The sequence below is a fragment of the Rhinolophus hipposideros genome, assembly GCF_964194185.1.
Source record: "Rhinolophus hipposideros genome assembly, chromosome: X".
Taxonomy (NCBI): domain Eukaryota; kingdom Metazoa; phylum Chordata; class Mammalia; order Chiroptera; family Rhinolophidae; genus Rhinolophus; species Rhinolophus hipposideros.
The window spans coordinates 49449473-49474592 of NC_138046.1; the positions used below are offsets into that span (position 1 = coordinate 49449473).

General features: G+C 40.4%; 1 protein-coding gene across 1 annotated transcript in view; it reads left to right on the plus strand.

Annotated features, from left to right (window-relative positions):
- COL4A6 (collagen type IV alpha 6 chain) overlaps positions 1-25120 on the plus strand; it is a 394923-nt gene that overhangs the window by 294797 nt on the left and 75006 nt on the right. The window contains exons 4-5 of the mRNA XM_081042634.1: positions 21861-21995; positions 23211-23255. Coding sequence (XP_080898760.1) covers positions 21861-21995; positions 23211-23255 — 180 coding nt within the window. The remainder of the gene's footprint in view (positions 1-21860; positions 21996-23210; positions 23256-25120) is intronic.

The following is a 25120-nucleotide window of genomic DNA, read 5'->3' on the forward strand; positions in this document are numbered from 1 at the left end:
CTGCTTTTTCTGTCTGACTTATTTCGCTTAGCATTATATTCTCAAGAGCCATCCATGTTGTCACTAAAGGTCCTATTTCATCTTTTCTTACCGCGGAATAGTATTCCATTGTGTATATATACCACAACTTCTTTATCCATTCATCTATCGAAGGACATTTTGGTTGTTTCTATGTCTTGGCCACTGTAAACAAAGCTGCAATGAACATTGGAGCACACATATCTTTGTGGATAAATGTTTTCAGAGTTTTGGGGTAGATACCTAGGAGAGAGGGATTGGTGGGTCATACCGTAATTCTATTCGTAATTTTTTGAGGAACCTCCACACTGCCTTCCATAACAGCTGCACCAGTCTGCATTCCCACCAACAGTGTATGAGGGTTCCTTTTTCTCCACAGCCTCTCCAACACTTCTTACTATTTGTCTTGTTGATGATAGCCATTCTGACTGGGGTGAGGTGATATCTCATTGTGGTTTTCATTTGCACTTCTCTGATGATTAGTGATGTTGAGCATTTTTTCATATGTCTATTTGCCATTTGTAAGTCCTCTTTGGAGAAATGTCTCTTCAGTTCCTCTGCCCATTTTTCAATTGGTTTGTTTGTTTTTTTATTGTTGAGTTGCATGAGTTCCTTGTATATTTTGGATATTAGCCCCTTATCGGAGACACTGTTTCCAAAAATCTTCTCCCATTCAGTTGGTTGCCTCTTTATTTTGTCAATGGTTTCTTTTGATGTGCAGAAGCTTTTAAATTTGTTACAGTGCATTCATTTATTTCAGCTTTTACTTGCCTTGCCTTTAGAGTCAAATTCATAAAATGTTCTTTGAACCCAAGGTCTAAAAGTTTCGTACCTATGTTTTCTTCTATGCAGTTTATTGTTTCAGGTCTTATGCTTAAGTCTTTGATCAATTTTGAATTAATTTTGGTACATGGTGACAGATAGTAGTCTAGTTTCATTCTTTTGCATGTGGCTTTCCAATTCTCCCAGCACCATTTATTGAAGAGGCTGTCTTTTCTCCATTGTATGTTTCTTGTTTCTTTGTCAATAATTATCTGTCCATATTTATGGGGGTTTATACTTGCGTTCTCCATTCTACTCCATTGGTCTACGTGTCTGTTTTTCTGCCAATACCATGCTGTTTTGATTATTGTAGCCCTGTAGTACAAGCTAAAGTCAGGCAGTGCGATACCTCCAGAATTGTTCTTTTTTCTTAGGATTGCTTTGGCTATTTGGGGTCGTTTGTGGTTCCAAACAAATCTGATGATTTTTTCTTCTGTTTCATTAAAAATTCCATTGGAATTTTGATGGGGATTGCATTAAATCTGTATATTGCTTTGGATAATACGGCCATTTTAACTATGTTGATTCTTCCAATCCATGAGCATGGAATGTTTTTCCATTTCTTTGTGTCTTCCTCAATTTCTTTTAAAAATGTGTTGTAGTTTTCAACATATAGGTCTTTCACATCCTTGGTTAAGTTTATTCCTAGGTATTTTATTCTTTTTGCTGCAATTGCAAAAGGAATTGTTTTTGTATTTCTTTCTCTGAGATTTCATTGTTAGGATATAGGAATACAATGGCCTTTTGTATGTAGATTTTGTAGCCAGTCACATTACTGTATTCGTTGATTGTTTCTAATATCTTTTTGGTGGAGTCTTTAGGATTTTCCATATACAGCATCATGTCATCTGCAAAGAGTGACAATTTAACTTCTTCATTCCCGATTTGGATGCCTTTTATTTCTTTCTCTTGCCTGATGGCTCTGGCGAGGACTTCCAACACTATGTTGAAAAGCAGAGGTGATGGTGGACAGCCCTGTCGTGTTCCTGAACGTAGAGTAAAGGGCTTCAGTTTTTCACCATTAATTATGAGATTTGCTGAGGGATTGTCATAGATGGCCTTTATTATGTTAAGGTATTTTCCTTCTATACCTATTTTATTAAGTGGTTTATTCATAAATAGATGTTGTATCTGGTCAAATGGTTTTTCTGCCTCAATTGATATAATCGTATAATTTTTGTCCTTTATTTTGTTTATGTGATGTATCACATTGATGGATTTGTGGATGTTGAACCATCCTTATGCCCCGAGGATGAACCCCACTTGGTAATGATGAATAATCTTTTTAATGCATTGTTGCATTCGATTTGGTAGAATTTTGTTTAGGATTTTTGCATCTGTAGTCATCAGAGATATTGGTCTGCAGTTTTCTTTTTTTGTGTTGTCCTTGCCAGGTTTTGGTATCAGAGTAATGTTGGCCTCATAGAATGAGTTAGGGAGTACTGTCTCTTTTTCAATTTTTTGGAAGAGTTTGAGCAGGATTGGTATTAGATCCTGTTTGAAGGTTTGGTAGAATTCACTAGTGAAGCCATCTGGTTTAGGACTTTTGCTTTTGGGAAGGTTTTGGATGACTGATTCAATTTCGTTACTGGTGATCGGTCTGTTGAGATTTTCCAGTTCATGGTTCAGCCTAGGAACGGTATATGTTTCTAAGAACTTGTCCATTTCTTCAAGGTTATTGAATTTGTTGGCATATAGTCCTTCATAGTATTCTCGGATGATCCTTTGTATTTCTGTGGAATCCATAATAACTTCCTTTTTTTTCATTTCTGATTTTCTTTATTAGTGTCTTCTCTCTTTATCTTAGTGAGCCTAGCCAAGGGTTTGTCAATTTTGTTAATCTTTTCAAAGAACCAGCTCTTTGTGACACGTATTTTTTCTATTGTCTTTTTGTTCTCTATTTCATTTAGTTCTGCTCTGATTTTTGTTGTTTCCTTTCTTCTGCTGACCTTGGGTTTCACTTGTTTTTTTTTTTTTTCTAGTTCTTTAAGGTGTAAGGTAAGGTTATTTATGTGGGATTTTTCTTGTATCTTGAGATAGGCCTGTAATGATATAAGTTTTTTTCTTGAAACTGCTTTTGCTGCATCCCAAAAATTTTGGTACGATGTATTTTCACTGTCATTTTTTCTATGTATCTTTTGATCTCTCTGATTCCTTCTTTGACCAGGTCGTTCTTTAAAGTATGTTGTTTAATCTCCATGTACTTGTGTTTTTTCATGCTTTCTTTTTGCTGTTGATATCCAATTTCATAGCCTTGTGATCAGAGAATATGCTTGGTATGATTTCAATCTTCTTCAATTTGCTGAGGTTAGTTTTATGTGCCAATATACGGTCTATCCTTGAGAATGAATGTTCCATGTACACTAGAAAAGAATGCATAGTCTGATGTTTTAGGACGAAGTGCTCTATAAATGTCAATTATGTCCATTTCATCTAATGTGTCATTTATGGCTGCTATTTCGTTATTTATTTTCTGTTTGGATGATCTGTTCGTAGCTGTCAATGATGTATTTAAGTCCCCTAGTATAATTGTGTTTTGGTCAATTTCTCCTTTTAGTTCTGTTAGTAGTTGCTTGGTATATTTTGGTGATCCCTGATTGGGGGCATAAATATTGATGACTGTTATGTCTTTTTGTTGTATAGTCCCCTTTAACATTATAAAATGTCCATCCTTGTCTCTTGTTATCTTTTTCACCCTGAAGTCTGTTTCATCTGATATCATTATGACTACACCTGATTTTCTCTGGGTATCATTTGCTTGCAGTGTCAATTTTCACCCTTTCACTTTGAGTCTATGCTTGTCCTTGCAGCTGAGATGTCCTTGGAGACAACATATGTTTGGGTTTCGTTTCCTGATCCAGTCTGCTATTCTGTGCCTTTTTATTGGTGAGTTCAGTCCATTTACATTTAGGGTAATTATTGATATGTGAGGATTTCCCATCATTCTATCTTTAGTTTTTTGGTAAGATTGTGTCTCCATTGTTTCTTTACCTTTTTGTTGTTGTCTATTATTTCTGTGTGGTGGTATTTTATGACGTTTCCCTCTGTTTCTTCTTATATTAGAGTATATATTTCAGTTCTGGATTTTTTTTAGTGGTTACCCTTAAGTTTATGTAAAAGAAAGTTTGATATTTAGAGTATTCCTTTTTTTTCAGCACGCTTACTTTCTCCATTCCCATATTCCGGTTCAGGCCTTTACTCTCACCATTTTTATGTTTTAGTTGCCACAAGTTGTCCCTGTTGATGGTGGTCGAATAGCCTCCTTTAGTAGTTCTTGTAGTGCAGGTCGTGTATTAGAAAATTCTGTGAGGGAGTTTTTAACCAGTAAACAAATAACTGTATTGAAACACCCTCCCTACTCACTTGATCTGTCCCCCAATGACTTATTTCTTTGCCCGAAGATAAAGGAAATATTGAAAGGAAGACGTTTTGATGACATTCAGGTCATCAAGGTAATAAAATGACAGCTCTGATGAGCGTTTCAGAAAAAGAGTTCCAAAATTGCTTTGAAGCGTGGACTAGGCTCTGGCGTCTGTGCGTAGCTTCCCAAAGGGCAATACTTCGAAGGTGACCATAGTGATATTCAGCAGTGAGTTATGTAGCACTTTTTCTAGGATGAGATCACAAACTTTATTGTCAGACCTTGTATCCTGGTTTGGAACAGAAAAGGCATTAGTATAAAAATTGATAAAATCTGAATGAAGTGTGTCGTTTTGTTAATAGTATCATAGCCCTTTTAATTTCTTAGTTTTGATAAATGCACAATAGTTATGTAAGATGTTAAGAGTAGGGGAAACCAGGTGATGGGGATATGGAATGTATGGTAAATCTAAGTTTATTCCAAAATGAAAAGTTTATTAAAAAAGAAGAATGTGACTCTATTATGACCTATCATTTTAAAAAGGAGGTAGGAAGGAGCAGTGGAACAATCAGACAGTAGACAACAGGGGCTAGAATCCTTTTCTTCTCGGAGCTTCTAGTTTGAGCACCTTAGAAATGTTGGCAGCTGAAGTGCAACACAGTATCCCTCATCATGATATGATACTTTGAAATGGACTTGGTCAGAGGGTGCTTTTCTTTCAGGTTCTGAGCTGTTTTAGATCTAGATCTAGAGCTGGATATATCTCCCAGGGAATAGTAATAGTACTGCTTACTGTATGTCAGTTCGACATAGTGGTTCAGAGTATAGAAGCCTGGATTTTAACAGTGCTTTTCCCACTTTCCACCTATATGTCTGTGAGTAGTGATTTAACCTCTCTTTGCCTCATTTTCCTTATATATAAAGTGTGGATGATAATAGCACCTTCTGAGCATTAAATGAGACCATCCTTATGAGGTGTTTAGCATGGTAAACTCTACATGTTATCATTATGGGCAGGCACTGTAAGTGTTTTTTATACATTTAAGTTACTTGTGAACCTCATATAATGCCTCATTTTTTTATTTTTACAACTTTTAAATTTTATATTGTACATACAACATGCCCAAATCATAAATATACAGCACAGAAATGTTTACAAAGTCAACATACTCATGTAATCAATAACCAAATCAAAATATTAAACATTATTATCACCCCAGTAGTTTCCCATGTGTCCCCTCCCAGTTATTACCCACTACAATTAACTCCATTTATTTCTGTTTCTATTCAGTTTCAGAGATTCTTCCTCCTCCATCTTTCGTAATTTAATATGATTTGGGGGTATATAAAACATTAACATGGTTCAAAAGTGAAAACTCTACCTTAGTTAGTAATCTGCTTTTCCTCCTTCCCACTTTTTCTCCAATATCTAATTTGAAGTAACATGGCTATTTATTTTTAAATAAGAATCGCATGGCATTTTTGTCAGAAAATTACCTGGTTGTTAATTTTCAAAGCATTTGCAATCCTCTTAATTCAGTTCAAATGATATTAAGTAAGCTCATACTATGACAAAAGCACAATAGTGGAAAGGAAGATCAACCAAAGTCTATCTTTAGATGCTACAAGCCCAAGTAGGGAAACACACCCTTTGACAGGGAATTCTAGTTCAATGTGCACTCTGAATATAATAATGGAAGTACAAAGTTCTGTATGTAAACATACCACTCAAAATAACAACAAAAAAAGAAGGCCTTAACATATCTTTTTTGTTAGTAATTCACCTAACAAAAAATATATTGGGCATTTTCCAGATAAAATTTTTGAATTCTGCTAATAGACGTAAAATATCTAAATAAATGGTGAGATATATACCATGTTAGTGGATGGGATGACTTGTAAAGATATCAATTTTCCCCAAGTCTATCGATTCAATGTCATTCCAATAAAAATATCAGCAGGATATCTTTAAGGAGCTTAAAAAACCCTTTCTAAAATGTATAAGAAGAATAAATGTCTATGAATATCTAAGTCAATTTTGAAAAAGAACAGATGAGAGACTCTCCAACAGCCCTTCTGCTGTTGGAGACATGCTGCAAAGAAGTCATTCATGGTCGTCATCATCATCATCATCATCATCATCATCATCATCATTATCATCATCATCTGTAGGCCCGGCATAGTAAAAGGCAAATAAACCAAAGTAATGGAATATAGAGCTCAGAAATAGATGATAATAAGATCAAAGCAATCTCACAGCAAAGTAAGGATGGATTGTTTAGTATTGGAAAGAGTGGATCACCATGTGACATAGCTTCCCAATGGGTCTGTCACACTGCAAACCACAAATGGATTATAGGGGTGTGGGACTCTTGATCCCTTTGATCCTTAGAATGGTCAAGAGGGACCTAAATTGGCCAGAGCTCCCAAGCTGATAGACTTGACCTCTGACCATAAGCAGCCCCATCAGTTTACTACATTATGCTGAGAACACACTGTCATATTTTGCCTCTTCCAAGAGATGGAAAAGATTGAGAAGAACTGCTATATGGATAAAAATAAAATTGGATGGCTATCACATACCACATACAAAGGTGACCTCCAGGTAGATTAAAAGCCTAAATGCAAAAGGCAAAACTACAAATGTAGAAGAATTTCTTCATAATTTGAAATGGTGTAAGACTTCATAAATAAAACCTGAAAGTACAAAATATAAGGTTAAAAAGTCATGAATTTTACCACGTCAAGCTTAAGACTTCCAATTCAGTGAAGGACACCACAGACAAAGTTAACAGATAGTTGATAGACTAGAAGATATTTGCAATGTCTAAAACAGACAAGGCACTGATATATAGAATGTCCAAGGAACTCTGATAAACTAATAATAAAGGGGCAGAACATTCAATAGAAAAAAATGGGCAAAGTATATTCACAGAATGGACACCTCACAGAAGGGGAAACTGGATTGGCTGGTAAGGATGTGAAGAGATGATCAATCTTACTAGTGTTCAGAGAAATGCAAATTAAAATAACGGTGAGATGCCAAGTTATACTCATCAAATTGACAAAAATTAAAACAACCAAAATGTCCTTCGATAGATGAATGGATAAAGAAGTTGTGGTACATATACACAATGGAATACTATCGGCGGTAAGAAAAGATGATATAGGAACATTTGTGACAACATGGATGGATCTTGAGACTATAATGCTAAGCGAAATAAGTCAGACAGAAAAAGCAGAGAACCCTATGATTTCATTGATATGTGGTATATAAACCAAAAACAACAAAAGAACAAGACAAACAAATGAGAAACAAGGACTCATAGACACAGACAATAGTTTAGTGGTTACCAGAGGGTAAGAGGGGTGGGGGGTGGGAGATGAGGGTAAGGGGGATCCAATATATGGTGATGGAAGGAGAACTGATTCTGGGTGGTGAACACACAATGGGATTTATAGATGATGTAATACAGAATTGTACACCTGAAATCTATGTTATTTTACTAAGAATTGTCACCCCAATAAATTTTAAAAAAAAGTCATGTAGGAGAATATAGTCAATAATATCGTAATTACTATGGATGGTGCCAGATGGGTACTAGACTTATGGTAAGCACTTTGTAAGCTGTATAAATGTCTAATCACTATGTTGTACACCTGAAACTAATATAATATTGTGTGTGAAGAGTAATTGAACATTTTTTTTAAATATAGGATTTTTAAAAAGTTAGATAACACCAGTGTTTGTGAACATGCGGGGAAAAAGAACTCCCGTGTATTGCTGGTGAGAGTATAAACTAGGATAGTTTTGTGAAGAGCAATATGATAGTACTTATTGATAATAACTATGTATATATTTCTACAACCCAGCAACCTGACTCTTGAGTATGTATCTTGGAAAACTTCTCCATGATTCTAAAATGGGATGTTTATGAGGATATTTATCACAGAACCATTTGTGTAAGGGATTGGAGGCAAACTAGGTTATCCATCAGTGATGTAATAGACATATAAAGTGTGGTGATTGCATACCATGCATATTAACAAGGATTAGAAGCAATAAAGTAGTTGTGCAAATATCAATATAGTGAAATTATTAGAAATAGAATAAGATCAATAGCCCAACAGCATTTACATCAATTTAAATATACACATACGCAGTGTGACAATTAAGTTCGCGAACTTCTTGCAGTGATGCTGCTAACATTTTGATATCAGAGGGATTGTTCATTATGAATTTGCACCAACTGGACAAACAGTTAGCCAAGTTTACTATTTGGAAGTGCTGAAAAGGCTGTGTGAAAAAGTTTGATGACCTGAACTTTTCGCCAACAATTCATGGCTCTTGTGTCACAGCAATGCACCAGTTCCCACAGCACTGTGTGAAGGAGTTTTTAGCCAGTAAACAAATAACTCACCTGATCTAGCCCCCAATGACTTCTTTCTTTAGCCAAAGATAAAGGAAATATTGAAAGGAAGACATTTTGATGACATTCAGGACATCAAGAGTAATACAGCAAAAGCTCTGATGGCCATTCCAGAAAAAGAATTCAAAATTGCTTTGAAGGGTGGACTTGGCACTGACATGGGTGCATAGCTTCCCAAAGGACAATACTTCAAAGATGATCATAGTGATATTCAGAAATGAGGTATGTAGCACTTTTTCTAGGATGAGTTTGCAAACTTAATTGTCTGACCTCATACACACAAACAACCAGATATAGATATTTATATAGTTATCTATATATGTATATGTATACATATATGTATCTATATGTATAGATATCGATATCTATCTATCATCTATCTATCTATCATCTATATCTACTTGTCTATCTATCTATTCTGGACTTACATCAAATACATTAGAGAAGGTACCTGTGAACAGATAAGAATGAGAGTGGAGATTTGGATGAAGGAAAATAAAATAAAAGGAGAGGCCTTAGAGGGACTAAAGATATTTTGCCGTGAACTGAGGAGTGTAATTAATTCAGCTCCCTACAGGCGAGTTCCTAAATCAATAAGTGTTATGAGAAGGGATACATGAACTCCAGCCAGGGAAATCTGAGAAGACTTTTTGGGAGAGGTCAGACTTGAGCTGAGCTTTGAAGGATGGATAGAGCATTCTGGAAAATAAAGGTGTTTTGCGCAAGAAAACCACTTTGTTGGAAGCCAGCTGGTGAAAGCATAGGGGATGAATTTAAGTGTCAGCAAGGAGACCGTTATGCATGAAGTATAGGGCAGGTAGGGGTGTTTAATGAAAAACAACCCTGCAAAGACAGGTGGGGCTGAATGGTGAAGGGCTTTCAATGCCTGTTTAAGAAGTATGGGTTTTATTTCAAAAGTAATGGGGCGTGATTTGCAGCTTTGAGCAGAGTAGTAATAGGATCAGATCCAGGAAGATTACTGTCCAGAGTGTTGGATAGATTCCAACAATGTTTGACTGGACACAGAGGTAAGTCCCAGAGGCTGTTGTCATTATCTAGATGACAGCTAATGAGCGACTGAGTTAAGCTTTGAAAGGGACCAACAAGAGTGGTGTGGACATGGACTTGGAAATTTGACAGGACCTGAGAAATAAATTAAGTGCTGTCTCTTCTTCGTAGAGGAAGTAGTAGATGTGATAGGAGGTAGATGAAATTACCAAGAGAGGGGCAAGACCCTTTGGGCAAAATAGAAGGGGCCAGTGAAGAGGATTGTGAGAGGATAAAAGACTGAAGAACCCATAGTGTAGAACGCCAAGGACAGGGTTTCAGAAGGGAAAAGAGTATTCAGCAATGATAAATGCTGCAAAGAAGGTCTATGGGATTAGAATTTAGCAGAGGTCACTGGTTACTTTCCAGGGAGTACTTTCAAGAGAGAGGAGTACTTAGGCCCAGATTGCCAGGGGTTGGGGAGAGTGGAAGAAGAGGAAGTGGAGGCAGTAAGTGTTGGCTAGTCTATCAAGAAGTTTGTTCTGGAAAGGTGGCAGAAGATCTGGTGGTCAGTTGTGGGGAATGGCAGTCAGGGAGTCAGAGAAAAGAAGTTTGTTTTATTTTTTAAGTGTCAGGCAGACCGGAGTATGTTTTAAACACCAAAGGAAAGCAACCAATCCAGATGATATAAGGGAGAAGGTGAGTTACTTGAGTAAGGTCCCGAGTTAGAAGGGTTACTCTGAGCCCTGGAACAGCCTACCTGGCAATGCTCAGTAACGCAACATATAGATGACGTATTATAGGATCCTCCACTTGAAACCTATTTAGTTTTGTTGACCATTTTAATTAAATTTTAATTTAAAAAAGTTAATCCCCCCCAAAAGAAAGCTAGCCTTGCTGTACCTCAATTTACACATTTCCCCTAATCATGCTCCTTCACTTTGTCTTTGGGAGATCTTCCCTCTCCCAGGTGACTTAACTAGAGCTTCCCTCCCCTCCCCACTATTACACCCTCTCACTTTTTTTTTTCTTCTCTTGTGTTCAGGAGACTGGTTGAAACTGGACTAACAAAGAAACCTCTCTTTGTCAGTCAGAAAGTCAAGAGAAGCAATTAGCTGCTAGGTTCTCAGGCCAAAGGACCTGGGGCACTCAAAGCCTTGAAGGGGCAAGTACTTGAAGGTTTGTTTACCACTCAGCTTTAGGGGACAATTGTTGCTACTCTTGGCTTTGCCAGGCTTCATTGGTGACTTTATCTCTACAGAATTCTCTTTTAACTTTTTCTAAAAGATTGCCAACACAAGTGTTTCAAATCCTCATAAAACCAGAGAATGAAAAAATGTGGTGATAGATGGAGAGATAAGGGGGGCATGGAAACTCCTGCCCAGTTAACGTCCCAAACCAGGCCCTGGGACTGGCCAGCTCCATTTCCATCTCTTTTTTTCCCTCAGCTCCTAGGGTTTGGCTCCTTTAGCTTCCTTTTCCAGCTGCCACTCCCTCCCTCTCCAACTTCCCACCTGGATTCCTCTCAGAATAGTTCCCTGATTTGTCCCTAGCTTTGCTTTCTTTGGGAGCTGGATAATTATTTTAAGTTATTTACAGTGCTTTCACTGCTATTAAATACTATCTCTAAGGGAAGAGTTGGGCTGAGTGAGATATAAAAAGAATGTAAATGACACTGTGGAAGTGAGGAAGGTGCAGAGGACCAAGAACTGACAAAACATGAGTTTTCAGTGAGCTATGAACATGTGAACCACATGCTTCCCTCCCTACACATGCCATTGACTCTGCCCTGGGAGTTGGCACCATCAGCTCTGCATCAGCCTAAACCACCTCCATTTGAGTTGGATAGTAGGCCCAGCTAAAAAGTCTTTAGTCTGGCAGACATGTTTCTTGACATTGCTAACAGTCTGGTGGATTTTCTCCATGTGTGGATTCCCAGGTTGCTCTCTCTGGCTCCAGATTTGTTTTGATAGAATTGACTCAAGTACTAAATGCTGCACATAAATCGTATCTATAACTTATTCAGACTTCTCACTTTGAGCAAGGCCAAATTTTCTAGTAAATCATTTGTTTATCAGGAATTGCTAGCTCCTCTCTGGCTCACTCTCCAGCCTGGACCCTGAGATCAGCTATGTCAACAATGCTCTCATGTCCTCCTGTTGGACCTATCCCTCTCCCCCACACCCATCCTCATTTCTAGTACTTCTGATGTATGTGCCAGTGCCCAACTCTGGAAAACCCCACCACCTGCTTTGCCTGCTCCTGTTTCTGAGCTGCCAAGTATTGTTTGAGAAAGCTTCCCCCACAGAGATGTGTTCTCTAGTTTCAGCGGAGCACTTAGGGCTACTTGGCAGCCCTTCACACTTTTCTAACAATTGACTTCCTGCCATATTTTCCACAGCAACTCCTCCCAGCCCTTACCAGTCATCCTTAACCTCAACTATCTTCACTCTCTATCTGTGACCTTACTTCCTACATTTATTGGGAAAATTAAGGTCAACTTGAATTGCACTTCCCTCTTACTTAACCAAAACGTGTCCTGGGTCTTTTTCTTTTCTTTTTTTTTAATTAAATTTATTGGGGTGGCAATTGTTAGTAAATTTACATAGAGTTCAGGTGTACAATTCTGTATTACATCATCTATAAATCCCATTGTGTGTTCACCACCCAGAGTCAGTTCTCCTTCCATCACCATCTATTTGATCCCCCTTACCCTCATCACCCACCCCGCACCCCCTTACCTGGGTCTTTTTCGTTACTCATCCTCCTCCACACTCTAGTTTGGAGGAATAAAAGGCCCTCTTCTGTCTCCAGAGAAACCTATCGACAATCCTTGGGTTCAGAATCATATCCCTCCTGTCTTCCTCTGCCTTGTAATACTCATATGTGTACATAACTCATCTTTCTAACTGAGAGCTCCTCAAGTTCAAGGCACATGTTACATTCATCTCTCTGTTCCCAAAAAGTAGCATCATGACTGGCACATACTAGGCATTCAATAAATGTTTGCTAAATTGATAATTTATGAAGGGACCAAGTAAACTGACTAGAGTTCTTTGTCCTTTGTGCATCTACTTGATTTATTAATAAGGGTGCCACTGGGCAGCACAAAGGATGATGGGAACATCAATCTTAGTTTACTGGAAGGCTTTCTTAAGTGGCCTGTGCCATCAAATCATATACAAGTTGCCCTTCTAAATTCTAAGAAGGAAAACAAAATTATGGCACATTAAATGTTTCAAGTTTTTTCAACCCATATATTAGTTTTAGGTTAAATTCATCCCAAGTAGAGCTATATTTATTTTCTTAATCTGAGAACTCACTTTGTAGTGCACTGGTACTCTCTGTATAATGCATGCCCATTTGAAGGGTCATGGGGCCTCATTCAACCACAACTAATGGTTAAAACAGAGGTGTTTGGTTGTTCTCTTTTATTTTTATGGCCAACTATTGGTCATATTTAGAGTTTCATTTGATTTTTGGTTCTTGCACTTCACAGTTATAATATTATCCCAAAAGGAAAGTTTGTTCTGGTTTCTGAGGTGGTTTTATGAACATGTTATACAAAAAAGGAAGATCTGAAAATTTTTCATCAACTTTTTTGCCTCTTCCTAGCAGACAACAACTCTGCTTCATCCTATTTTAGCAACTATTGGAATTCCCCAGGGACATGGAAAATTATAACGTTTAAAGACAAAATTCTCCAATTTCTGCTCAGCACAATGATCATCAAATTAATATACTGTAACTGTATTCCATTTTCTGCCCCTAATAATATGCTAGCATAAGGGACTCATTGCACACCAGAATTTGTCTACAATAGCCTAGTAAACTGTCCATTACCCACACTTTAGTTGTGGAACAAGAAGAAATCTGCCATGTTTTAAAGTTCTAGGGCATGCCATTCCTTGAAGTGCCTTTTATGACTTAATTTAACAATTTATCAATTCCATTAAGTGAATTTCTATTTATAGTGCATGTTCCAGTTAAAAGATTGGGAAAATTGAGATAAATTGTTCTGTTATCAATGAAGATAACAATACTGTCTGCCCAGAGTAGCTCTTACTGCCCCTTGTCAACTGGGCTTGTGTTTCTGCATTCAGAGCATTATTCAACACAGAGAGGCAATGTAGCTTGGTGAAAGAAGCAGAGGCTTTGGTATGACCCAAATTAGCTTCACCAATTGCTTACGTGTGTGCCCTCAGGCAAGTTCCTTACCCTCTCTGTATTTCAGTTTCCTCATCTGTAAGATGAGACTAATACCCACCTGTTGGGGCTGTTAGAGGATTAAAGGAGATGGATTAAAAGAAACGGCACTTAGTAAGTTCTGGTACAAAGGTCATTATTATATTTTAGAAGATAAATGTGAATAAACAGGTAGAAGGGAGGGATGCAGAGTGTTGCCTAGCAAGAGTTAACTATCACTCTGGGAGGTGTCTTTTCAAAAATTTCAACATGTTGACAGTAGCCAATGGAATGGGTGTGTGTGTGTGTCTTCACAAACAAAACATGTAGATGCATGCCTTCATGCTTGAGCTGGCTGCTTCAAACACTGATTATAGCTTAAGAACCAGAAAATAAATGTGTTTTCATTTGGGTGTTGAGGGCAAGCTTTTGATACTGCTTCTTAGCTGTGGCAGACACTGAAAATTTAGGGGATTCACTCTTTGCTAGACACCAATCACTTTTTATTGTTGTTTTTGTTAGATGGGAAGGGTCATTGCTCTTACTGGCAACATTATTAAGCTTCCTGGGCCACGAAATGGGCCTGTACATCTATCTGTATGATATGAGTCTTTATCTGCCGTACTCTAAACATAGTCTTCACTTAACTGGCGTTCTTTCTCTCTTATTTATTTTTGCAGAAAATTATAGCCCATTAGTGCTGTTACTAGGAGAGTGGATTGTAGGGCTCTATGAATGGCTGCTCCATTTGTTCCAACAGAAGGAGCACAGAGTTTATTGGGAGGCCCTGATACCAACTCTGCCACTGACCACCTGTGTGACATTATCAAGCCCCACTGACTAACTGCTTTACAGCTTGGTGCCCACAGGTGTATTGTGATGCTAAAAGAAGGGTGAAAGGAAAAGTGTTTGGAAGTTTCTTAAGTGTTCTGCGCTGTGGGGTGTCATCATTAGTTTCTTTCTTACCACATATTTCATGGCTAGGAGAGAGAGAGACCCCAGCTACTTAGCCCAAAGTTTATTAAGCAATTGCATCCTCTCCACCTTGGCCCCATAGCTTAGATGGGAATTCCAGTTGGAAAGTAAGGACCAATTGTAGAATTTAAGCCACGTAGTTCCTGTGCTAGAGGTCAGGGATCCTTGCTCCCCTTCCCCCAAAGACCACACGGGGTGTGTCAGAGTAGCAAAAAAAGTTTTAAATCTCATTTTGCCCCTTAGCTATCAAGACTTGGAAGTATCCTTCTCAAAGATGCCCAAGTGTACATTTAATTCTGTATTTTCATTCATTCCAGTTATGCTCTCCCCCCACAATTTTGTTTTGACTGTCTACCACACACAAGATACTGTACTGTATCTGCATAGATATTGTGATGAACAAAGTCAACTGAGCTCCCTGCCATCTCAGACCTTCCAGGCTAGTGGAAGAAACAGGTCCTGAACATCTCTTTAAATCAGGAGTGTCAAAGTTATTTCAACGTTTTTTACCAAGGGCCGTATGCGGTAAAATACACAAACAGCCGGGCCACTCACTCGAGGTGAAGTACGTATTGCCTCACCTGGTTTATTTAAGTAAACTAAATATATTTTTGGAATTTGCTGCGGGCCAATTAACAATGGATTGCGGACCGCAGTTGGCCCGCGGGCCGCAGTTTTGACACTCCTGCTTTAAATGATACCTCGGTCATCTTAACCCCCATCTCTCCAAAGGTGAACCCCTCATCTTCCACCCAAGACTCTTCTTCCCCTGGGTTTCCTCATGTCAGTCAAGAGAACCACTCATTTGCTCAATCAAGAAACCTGGGAGTCATCCTTTATACCTCCCTCTACTTTACCCATAAATTCCAATGTAGCACCAAGTCTTGTCATTTTCAGCTTGTGAGAAATCTCTCAAATCTATCTTCTCCCTGTCTCCACTGCCATGAACCTAGTCTAGGTCATCATTATTTCTCTCTCAGAGATCACAGCCTCTCCACTGGGTTCCCTGTCTCTGGTCTTGCTGCCCCATCCACTCCCTTACTCTTGTGATATGTCTAGTGTTGATACTGTATGAATTTGGGTAAGTCCCTTCCCTTTCTGGGCTTCAGCTTCTCCCTCTTGAACTGGATGATTTCCTGTCTTGTGCAGCTCTCTTTTCCATGGTTCTGTGATCAGAATGTTCTTGATTACATTCTCATGCAGCTATCTAGACTTCCAAAGAAGATATTGCTATACCTGGGCCACTGGCTTCTCAGTGAATACAGAGGGTACCAAAAAATGTATACACATTTTAAGAAAGGAAAACTGTATTAAAATTGTAATACTCAATATATATACCAATAACAAAAGATGAATACAAGTCACATTTGACTTCTGCAATTATAAGAGGTGCTCAAAGTGGTTACCGTCAGCATCCAGACACTTCTGATTACAGCAAACTACTGCTTGAGCAGCGTTGACCAAAGTGTCCACTTGTGTACATTTTTTTTGGCGCCCCTGGTATATGTGTTAATTTCTTCATTCAGCAAACATTTACTAAGTGCCCACTGTATACTAGGCATTGTATGTAGCACGGGTGATTCAGTGGGGAGTAAGACACGGGAGTTGTCCTCAAGGAACTCAGTCTGCTGGGGGCTATGGATACAAACAGGCAACAAAACCCATACTGTGGGGTATAGGTAATTATGGAAGGCTCCCTGGAAGAACTGGTCTTTTGATTGGAGTCTGAACAACAAATAGGAGCTATGTAGGAGAGCAGAGGCATGTACAAAGGCCCTGGGTCAGGATGCTAAGAGAGAGTACAGCAAGACTGGAGGATGGCAGACCAATTGGGAGGCTGATGCAACGCTCTAGAGGACAGGTGAGGAAGACCATGAACTGGAAACAGGAATAAAGAGAAATGGACAGGTTCGAGTTATATTTTAGAGGTGGAATTGATAGTTCTTACTGGTAAATTGGATGTGAACGATGAGGGAAAGACAGAGGTCATGGAGGACCCTTGGGTTTACGGCTTGATCGGCTTTATGGATGGACTGCCATTTACTGAGTTAGTTCCATTAACTCTTTGGGGGAATGGGGATGGGGAGAAGATGATGAATTCAACTTTGGTCATGTTGAGTTTCAGTTGGATTAGCCAGGTAGAGAGGTCTAATAAGCTACTGGCTGTAAGTTCTGGCATGCTGAGAAGAGAAATCTGGGCTGGAGGTTCAGATTTGGGAGTCATTGGCATGTAGATGAGGTCCCTTTAAGAGAATGAGCAGACACTGAAGAGCCAAGTGTCCTAGAGAGCCAGAACACCAGCACTAATAAGGGGGAAAATGCTCTCACAAACAACTCGTTCCTAGGTACACATCTCTGCCCCAAAGAGGATTTCTCATTAATGTATGTGCATCTCCCACTTAAGAGAAGGAGCATTAAATACCCAATCATAACTTCTCCGTTTTATCATAAATGATATATCTAAGGAAAGGGAACTGATATTTTCATGCTACCTGCCAGGTGTTTTACATTCATTAACTAACTTAAATGCTCACAATACTCCTACACCAAAGCTATTATTGCTCCGAGCCCTAGAGACTCAGAGTGGTTAACTCACTTGCTCCAGGTCACATAGCTATTAAATGGCAGTAAGGAGCTTTGACTCCAGGTCTGTCTGACTCTAGAGCCTGCACCATGGTACCACCTAAAAGCACTGCGGGATCCTTAGGAAAGCCTGTGCACACTGCTTGTCCCTTTTATGCTTCATAAATATCATTTGCATCCCCTAGCTTAACGCTCTGCTCTCCATTAAAATGCAAATCCTTCTGGGGAGAAGTAAAGCTCTAAGTTGTCAGTCATTTATGCCTCAGTGGGAACGAGTTTCAAATTCTTCCTTAGGAACACATTTTAATTTTATAGGAGAAGGACACTGGAACTTTGAGGGAGGGATGAAAGGAAGGAAGGGGCCTCATAATGAAAAGTCAGCCCCCTCTCAGATGCACAGTCCTGCCTAGTTTGAGGCATGTGCTTTTCAGATTCTTAGATGCTATTTATGCATATGTGTACTACTTTATATGCAGACCCTTTCCTCGGTCTGTTACCCCAGTTATCCGGGGCTGTGGGTATGGTTTGATATGATACTTTAAACTAAATATGGACCCCCATCCACTGTGGTCAGCAGAAGACAGCCAGCCTGGGCTGCAGTTGTGAACCTGCAGTTCCTGGCCTTAGGCACAAATCCCAGCTCTTGAGAATTACACTCTGATGTGCATATTTAAAATCCCAAGCAAATGGAGGCAGGAGGGCTTGTTGGGAAGACTTGGAGGAGTCCCTTCTGCTCTGTTTGGGTCTATTTGCCAAAATAAATGACATGTATCAGAGTAGGGCATTGGTCCAAGGCCATTGAAATTCTGATAACAGTCCAAACAGTGATGGTGTTCCAGATTGGTTCTGTGAAATCATCAGAGCTAGGAAGAAGGAAATTATGTGTGAGCATCTGGTTGCTACAGCCTACTGATGGGGACAGTCCCAGGGGCAGGCCCGGGGTGAGGGGGCAGCCTCAATGACACCCTAGGACATCTGCCACTGGCAAACAGGAAAAGAGCCACATACTGGCAGCAGGCGGTCTGATTTGAGCCCCATGCCATCCTCAGTGGCTACTGTGTTTCCCCGAAAATAAGACCTAGCCGGGCCATCAGCTCTAATGTGTCATTTGGAGCAAAAAATGATGCATTAGAGCTGATGTCCTGGCTAGGTCTTATATTAATTTTTGCTCCAAAAGACGCATTAGAGCTGATGGTCCGGCTAGGTCTTATTTTCGGGGAAACGCAGTATGTGACCTAAACAAGTCCTTCCCCTTCTCTTGGCTTCTTTTTTTCCCCCATGTATAAAATGGAATGGTCTCTAAGGGCCCTTCTTGCTCGAACTTTCTGTGACTTCTCTGACACTGACTGGCCTGACTTCTTTTTCTGTGTAGTAGGAGAGGCCCACCCAATCTCCTGCTTATTTGTAGCCGTTGTGTTCTCCCACTGACCTCTGCTGGCCATGATGAAAAGTGCCTCAGAGAGCTTTCTTTGGATGAAAACCCAAAAAATGCAGTTCATCTTTGATTAAGTAGTAAGCTTCAGTAGTACACTGAGCACTGTGACAGAAATCCTGTGCATTGGAGAAGAGGGAAAAAGATCATACAGTTATAAGCACAGAGTACGCATATCTAGAGATGGCTGACAAAACAAAACAACCCACAAAAGAAATGTCTCTGGTTTTTTTGTTTTGTTTTGTTTTGTTTGTTTTTGCTATCTTCATTAGTTCACAGTGTTCTGTACCACTGTAGGAAAGGACCTCAGTGGGTGGGAAGGCTCCTTGTCTCATATCCTATGACTGCAGGCTTCAGAAGGTCCTAACCCCACGCTGAGGAGGCAGTTCTGAGCGGGCCTCAGAGGCCTTGAACATCCCACAGGCCTGGCTTCTGGCCCTTAGGCCAGTCTGAGAGGTTTCTAGCTGGAACCCAGAAGTGCATGTTCCTTCCTTCCAGGGGTGTCATTTCAAATGGCGTTTTGGAAAAAGAATTAGAATTCAATGAATCCGTGAGTTTTTTAAGAGACTTACTTTAGGCTCTCTGGCTGGAACAGAGGAGTCGGCTGTGAGACTGTGGTAGATTCAGCATGCCCACCCAGCCAAGAGAAAGGGAGAAGGCCATGGAATCCTGCCTTTTCTGGATGGAATTAAATTTCTTGTTAAGTCCAGCCACAGAATTGCCTCACTCCTAAGTCTCCTTGCTTGTTCTCGCTGAGCATGCACTCACAAAGGCAACAGACCAGAGCTAGAGTGTGCCAACCCATATGCCCATGCCAGGCTATGCTCAGGCTCTAGTGATGTGAGCAAGGTGGGAATTGGGCCACACCACAATCTGCTCTCTCAGTAGCTCTTCAATGGTTTATCGTGTTCTCCACCTCCCCTTCCTTGATGCAGGAAAGCTTTGAGCAGGGCTCAGCTTTTGGGTCAAGCATTTAGTGCCCTGACTGCATCCTCTCTGCTAGTAGTAACATGGCCTCGGTGAGCCAGTCCTGCCCCCTATCCTCCCACCAAGGAGTCCCCTCCTCCACCAACAGCTGGTTCTTATCTGTCTCCCTTGTTCCAGCCTCAGGCAGGCTGCCCTGGCCTCATGCTGACACACACATGTTCTCCTGAATGCTGGCTGATGAGTTTCAGCCCTGAAACACTGTCTTCCTCCCATCCCTCTCTTGACCCCAAACCTCTAAGAGTTCCTCATTTCCTACGACACCACGTCTTCAACTTTCCTTCCTTGCTCTGCAGGCCCACTTCATTTGGGGCCCACTCAGCCTTTCCAGTGTGGCCTATGACTCCCCCGTGCCATGGGTAGAATGTAAGCATTCCACAAACTCTCCAAGGCCACCCCTTCCTTTGTGTCCCTGCACCACTTATGCTCTGTTCCGGACTTGTACTGTTTGCTATGGTTTTGTGTACATTAGTCTTGAAAGCTAGGCCCACATTTCAGACTTCTTTGTTCATTCTCAACAGCACCCCAATGTTTTTAAAGTATTGTTCTTTTTTCATTTTAGTTTCACATACATATAGATGTAAAAATTTACAAGAGTAATAAAGAACAGAATCATTGTAAACAGAATTCCAACAAGAAGTAAGAGCATAAAAAGTGAAAACTCAACTTCTATCCCGTCATTCTCAGAAACAAGCTCATTAAACAGTCTGCAGCTTAACACCCTTTGTAGGCTGCGTGCGTGTTGGGTGTTGCGAAAGGTTGAGTGGTGGGTGGTACCTCTCAGAGAATTGCACCTCCTTGGGAAGAGCATCTTTTACTTTTCTGCAAGAGTCCTAGGTCTTCATGGGCCTGATTGACAGTGGGAATTGTACTCCAACAGCCTTGTACAGCTGGTGGCCACTTGCATCTCCAGTACATGACTCTAGCCAGTGCATAAAGCATCTGTCCTGTTTTCTACCTTTTAAAAAGTAAAACTTGAAAGTTGATATTAAAGGGCGTGTTTAATGGGCTTGTCTCAGAGTTTTTCACAGATCTGTAGGAAATTGCAGACAGTAGGTAAAGGGGCTGAGAGTTAGAGATTGGAAGCATTTATGAAAATGGCTTTCTACCTGATAGGGTGTTGCATTCTCTGAGTAGGTAATGAACATTAATAATGGTTTTCATTTTTCTGCCAAGAAAATCCAGTCCCTGCTGGCATTTGTTCTAAATGATAGACTAGCCCACCTGTGTTGCACCCGCTGGGGTTAATTCTCTGTCTCAGTCAGCTTTAAAATGTCAGTCTGAACTCTCAGACTTAATTGTTACAGAAGCTTTGTAACCAGGGCATTCAAAATCCTCAGGCTACTCTCTCTTGCCATCATAATTGATACATAATGTATATTACTAAGGCCCTTGGATTTTACACCTTCAACACCTGTATTGTTGGCAGGGGTAAAGGGAAAAAGAAAGAGGAGGAGGGAGCAAATAAACAGTGTGTGTGTGTGTGTGTGTGTGTGTGTGTGTGTGTGTGTGTGTGTGTGTTTTCCCTGTGAACATCTGTTTCCAGTGATGGGGTCCTAAGATCTGCCAAGAAAGGTAAGGTCTGACAGGTTGGTCAACCCGTGGGTTTCTAGGTTCTTCCCTTTCTGGACCTCGAAGGCTGTGTTCTTTAGGCACAGCCATTTCTGGACTTGACTGCAACCATGTGGTTGGCCATTTGGACGTGAGTTATAAAATGTCATGATGCTCTCCAGCGTTTTGTTCTTTCACTATTTTGACAATCTGATGGATGGACTAGAATTAATTAGGAAGAGGGCAATATTATCCAGCCTGAATAACTGATCTCCTAAGAAGTACAAAGCTGAAGGATCTTGGTACATGTGAATCTTATTAAATGTGCTTATAAAATATGTTTTATCCAAATAAATTTAGTAGTCCCTAAAATAGCCTTTTCGGATCTGTGTCCGGAAGTTTGGCATGCTTCACAGATCTCTAAGCCAAAATTATTTAGTGAAGTGATGACAGTGTGGTTTGTGCACGGGAAAATGGGAAATGTTGATGTTAAGTCCCCTGTTAACTAATTGCACTCCTCTGTCCATCTTAGGGGACACCGGGATTAATTGGAATTCAAGGTCCAACAGGTCCTCAAGGATTTGCTGGCCCTAGCGGTTTATCAGGGTTGAAAGGAGTAAGGGGCTCCCCAGGTCCTCTGGGACCATACGGACCAAAAGGAGATAAGGTAAGAACACCAAAGCTCTATTTTGCTTTGACTCATAGGTCACAAGTGTGAAGGTAAAGTTTCTAAATCTCAGTTCTCTTATGGGAGTAATACTAATCCTGAATACTGTGGTGTCAGGCTACATAATTTAATAAGAGATAGGCTGGGTGGTGTGCTACAAATGGATTAGCTCATTTCTGGGGAGACTTCCATGGCAAGCAAGCCATAAAGCACATGTATCAGCTACTAGTTAGACAAGTGGGATCACTGTGATGGGAAGTCATGTGGGTTTGAACTGGGCATGGGTCCGAAGTCCAATCAGCTGGGCAAGAGAGTTCAGGAATTCAAGCAAGGCGACTGGGTATCAAGGGATCAGAATGCTTAGAGGCAATCTGGGCCACAAATATAGGGGGGGAAAGATGCAAGAAAGGAAATTGATCATGTCATGGTGGCTGACTGACTGAATTTAGCTACTCGTTTATGTTCCCTGCTGATTTTCATCACTTCCTATTCACCCCACTGGTGAGGGAGGGATTCCCACCCTGGGGTTCTGGAGATGGCTGAAGATATGATACCTGACACTGGACAGAAGAGACTGACAACAGGTTCATTAGTCACATGTACTCACAGCACAGGGGAGGAGGACCCCACACACTATGCAGGGCCACACAGGGGTTGCACTTGGGAACAGAATAAATCAGAAGGGGCTGTGGGAAGCAGACTTTGTAGTATCAAGAAGGTGAGGTGTCCCTTGCTCCCTGAGGGAGGATGTGATTGGCTTGTTTGAATAATTCAGTGGGCCAGCATGGAAGTAAAACCCACTACTCAGGGATAAGCATGAACTGCATTTGACCTGTTTGATTAGTAAGGTTGCTTGCCTCGGAGACCTTATCTACAGGAACACAGTGGGGAAGGGGAGTTGTGGTTAGGCCATTTAAGGCTCTCCTGGTTTTCCCAGATGTCAAGATAGCATGTATTATTGAGCCTTAATTTTAGGTCTAACGTCACATTGCCTAGGACAAGAACTGGTTTCAGAACACACATATGTCTGAGACCTGAAGTAGAGGCAAGTGATCCCTTGGAACTGGAGTAGGGAGCAAGGTGGTACAATGTGGAAAGAGGGGTACAAAACACTTCTTAACAACTTAGGTCATGAATCACATGAACAAACCCACTGAATCAAATGGAAACCAACTGGATTTTCTCTTACATTTCTCTCTCTACTCCTTTTTTTAGGGTCCCATGGGAGTTCCTGGCTTTCCTGGCATCGATGGGATTCTGGTGAGTGTTTTTTTCACAGAAGCGTTTTAAAATATCATCTCTAAGTTCTGCCTCATAGCTCAAGCATTTTGGCCTTTGCAACATATACTGGCTCGTGCAAGCATGTTCAGGGTCAAGTGTTGAGCTGTGCATGATAAAGTCTAAAGGGCAGTGGTCACACAGTTTCCCTGGGATTCAGTTACAGGTAGCACTAAATCAGATGGTTCGAGGGTGCAAGGACATATGAAAGCATAAGAAACCATCAATATTTTAGCCAAAATGAGTCATGTCTTGTGGCTTGAGGGACTGGTTCTGAAGTGTGGAGACAGTGCTACATTAGAGCACATACATATGCATTATAAGAAAATTAAGAAGGTATATGAAATTAGATAGAAACATACTTAATGATATCTTGACACATTTCGTTCCAGTTAATTCGTTCTCTTCAGCCTCATCTCATTTCAGAGTGAATTTTCCTTCAGTTTTTACAAAATGACCACTCCAAAGGTCACTTGGATGCAGCCTCATCCATTCATCCTGAGGACCTGGCTTTGCTGGAGATAAGTGGGGAGTTTGGAGCTAACAGACATGTCCTTCTCCCACTCCGTATAACCCAATCCTTAGATTCTCCATTTTCACCTTGTATCCCCACTTATCCCATCACTGGAGATTCCATGGTAACATTTTGCCACCTTTAAAATATAGTATTTGGAAGTTGCTACTATCAGCTTTTAGTTATTTCCTTTGCATTTCTCTATATATTTAGTCTGTAGCCTGGGCTATTTGTCTATAGCAATGGTTTTCAACCTTGTTTAAGAGAAGAACCAAATCTTGTGTGGAAACCCTATACTTACTTATCAGCTTCTTGTGTGACAGTACGTAATCATCTAGTGTCAGGGAAGGGGCTTCTAATCTCTTCGCACCAATCTGTAGGTATTTGTTGAGCATCTGCTATGTGCTAGCACTCTTCTATGGGGGTACAGAGAAAGCATATGGCTCTGCCTTCAAAGATATAATCATCTGATCCATTTTCTCTCCAGATCTAGTATACACTTGCGGATTTGGAGAACAGATGCCTCGCTTACCTTGTATTTGTCACATGTATCAGCAAATTGACCATCAGATTTCTGCGTTTTATTCAAGTGCAGAATCTGCAAAATGCCCAGAAATGAGCCCGTGGGGAAATAAGTAGATAGAATTGGCCATCCTTTTTTGACGTCCCTTGGCATTGTCTCCTGGCTGTGTCCCTACAGGAGCCAGTGGGTAAGGGAAACTAGCAAATGGGAGGCTGCCTCTTCCATTCATCCTGTGGAGCTGGCTTCACTAGAGATGAGAGGGGAGGGGATTTAGAGTTGGCAGGAGTACTATGCCCTTCTTTCTGTAGTGTCTTTTTAATGGGGGTTGGAAGGAAGTGAATCCTCTAATGCAAAGGCTGATTCCAATTCTGAGCTAGAACCTGCCCCAGAATCCAGCTGGACACTTCTGCTTCCAACTTGTGACTTAGAGAGCACTAGTGCTTATAGGAATTGATCACTTGTCTTTGGGGCTTCATTGCTTGGGAGAATGAGTTGCAGGTATCCAGATTCCTCCAAATAAGTGTGCTGCTCCCAGAAGTCCCCACGCCCTTGGCCCTTTACCTGGCCCTTCTCTTGACTAAAGGTTGTATGTTTTCTTTTGACTTTTGATTGCTTTAACTTCAGGCTCCAAACCTCATTTACTCCATGAATTTTTTTTTCCTTGTTCCTCCTCTCTCTTCCAGCTATTTATGATGTAGGAGTCCTTGATGTCTGTCCTACATGTTCTAGCTCCTTACCACATATGGTCCATGGTATTTATTGATTGTCTTGTATGGTAGTCTTATCTAGCTCCGTGAAAGCGCAATGTAT